Here is a 1,438-nt window from a genome sequence, read left to right as displayed (position 1 = left end):
TATACATATAAAATTAGATAAATAAATAATCAATATTTAATTTTTAATAAGTAACAATAAAAAATCAATAAAAGGCAATAAGCAATAAATAATATTTTAATTAATAATATAAATGCAATCAATGATAGTGAAAAAGAATTAAAAGCAGAGAGAAAAATCGATAATTATTCATTTACATAATGCTATTATAATATTTTATGTTATAATTTAAAAAGACTCTTCTTACCCTTATTAGCATTTGTCCCGATGCGCTGTGAGGGTTACGATAAGCGTATACACCCCAACCCGCGAGACCTACCACTAAAGCGATAACTGTGAGAATACCAATTATTCCTGAAACGCCCATATTCACCTTGTTCGAATCTAAAAAATATACAAAATAAATTGCTTAATATGATTGCAAATCTAATTATCTTGGATTTCAAGAGAAAAGAGAAATTATTAGTGCAAATAATACAAAATTCGTTTGTTTCGATTCCGCGAATCAATTGTTTCGATTAACGATTAAACTTCCGCGATTAAAATATTGGAAATTATGTGAATTAATTTTAGCCTATTTTAAAATTACATTAACAAATTGCATTTTCTGTATGAAATTTGAAGCTTGTATCACGTACGAGTCTACATGTATAAGTTTGTCAAATTCGATTAATGACTCTAATACCAAAAATGATAAACAAAAGTACTTACTAGGACTTTCCAAAGTATTGCCAGACCATTCTTTTTTTACGCCCATCTCATTGGTGGCGATCTCTTCTGGATGCACGTGACCATCATGATCATATTGATCACCTCTGTAGGTTGTAATTTGCGCTGGACAATTGTTTATCTCCTTGATATTATGAACGTCGCAACCCTTTGATAACCACTCTTGTCGCTGTCGGGACGTGCCGGTGCTGCATTTATTCAGTTCCGAGCACCACTTACAATCGAAGTCAGGCACCTTTGTCAGACAATCCATGCAGTTGTCGGAATTGAGGCATGTAGGTAATGCTTTCAGGTAAATGACCGTACAGTTCATTATATCCTGCCGATTGAAGTTGACACGGTGATATTCGTAAATGGTTTTCCGGCGTACAACTGTAAAGCGAGATCAGAATTGAGTTTTCGGGACGTATTTTTAGATGTTTAATTTGTTAAAACAATAAACATAATTCGCGATATGTCTATTTAAATCACCACTTCAAAAATTTACATCTGGATTTTAATGTAAATTCGAAGATACTCTTCGATATCTATAAATTAAATAATTAATGATTAGAAATAACATCTTGCGCGATAGTTATTTCACATCTTACATTACAAATTTCTGGGTTTTATCACTGGGAAATGATAGACTGTGCAAGTTTATTATCATAGAAAGTTGCAAGAAATACACTACTTTATACAGAATTTCTGATCACTTCTATGATATTAAGTTAGACTGATTACAAGTCCA

The 1,438-nt window shown here is 31.7% G+C and overlaps 1 protein-coding gene across 1 annotated transcript in view; it reads right to left on the bottom strand.

The window, feature by feature from the left end:
* The window catches only part of LOC108693742 (plexin domain-containing protein 2), a 36,870-nt gene that overhangs the window by 1,550 nt on the left and 33,882 nt on the right, over positions 1-1,438 (bottom strand). The window contains exons 6-7 of the mRNA XM_018202857.1: positions 691-1,080; positions 227-363 (exon numbers count right to left, since the gene is read on the bottom strand). Of these exons, the coding sequence (XP_018058346.1) occupies positions 227-363; positions 691-1,080 (527 nt within the window). The remainder of the gene's footprint in view (positions 1-226; positions 364-690; positions 1,081-1,438) is intronic.

Source organism: Atta colombica, unplaced genomic scaffold (genome assembly GCF_001594045.1).
Source record: "Atta colombica isolate Treedump-2 unplaced genomic scaffold, Acol1.0 scaffold96, whole genome shotgun sequence".
Lineage (NCBI taxonomy): Eukaryota > Metazoa > Arthropoda > Insecta > Hymenoptera > Formicidae > Atta > Atta colombica.
The sequence above is the reverse complement of the archived record's forward strand: the minus strand, read 5'-3'. Positions and strand labels throughout refer to the sequence as shown.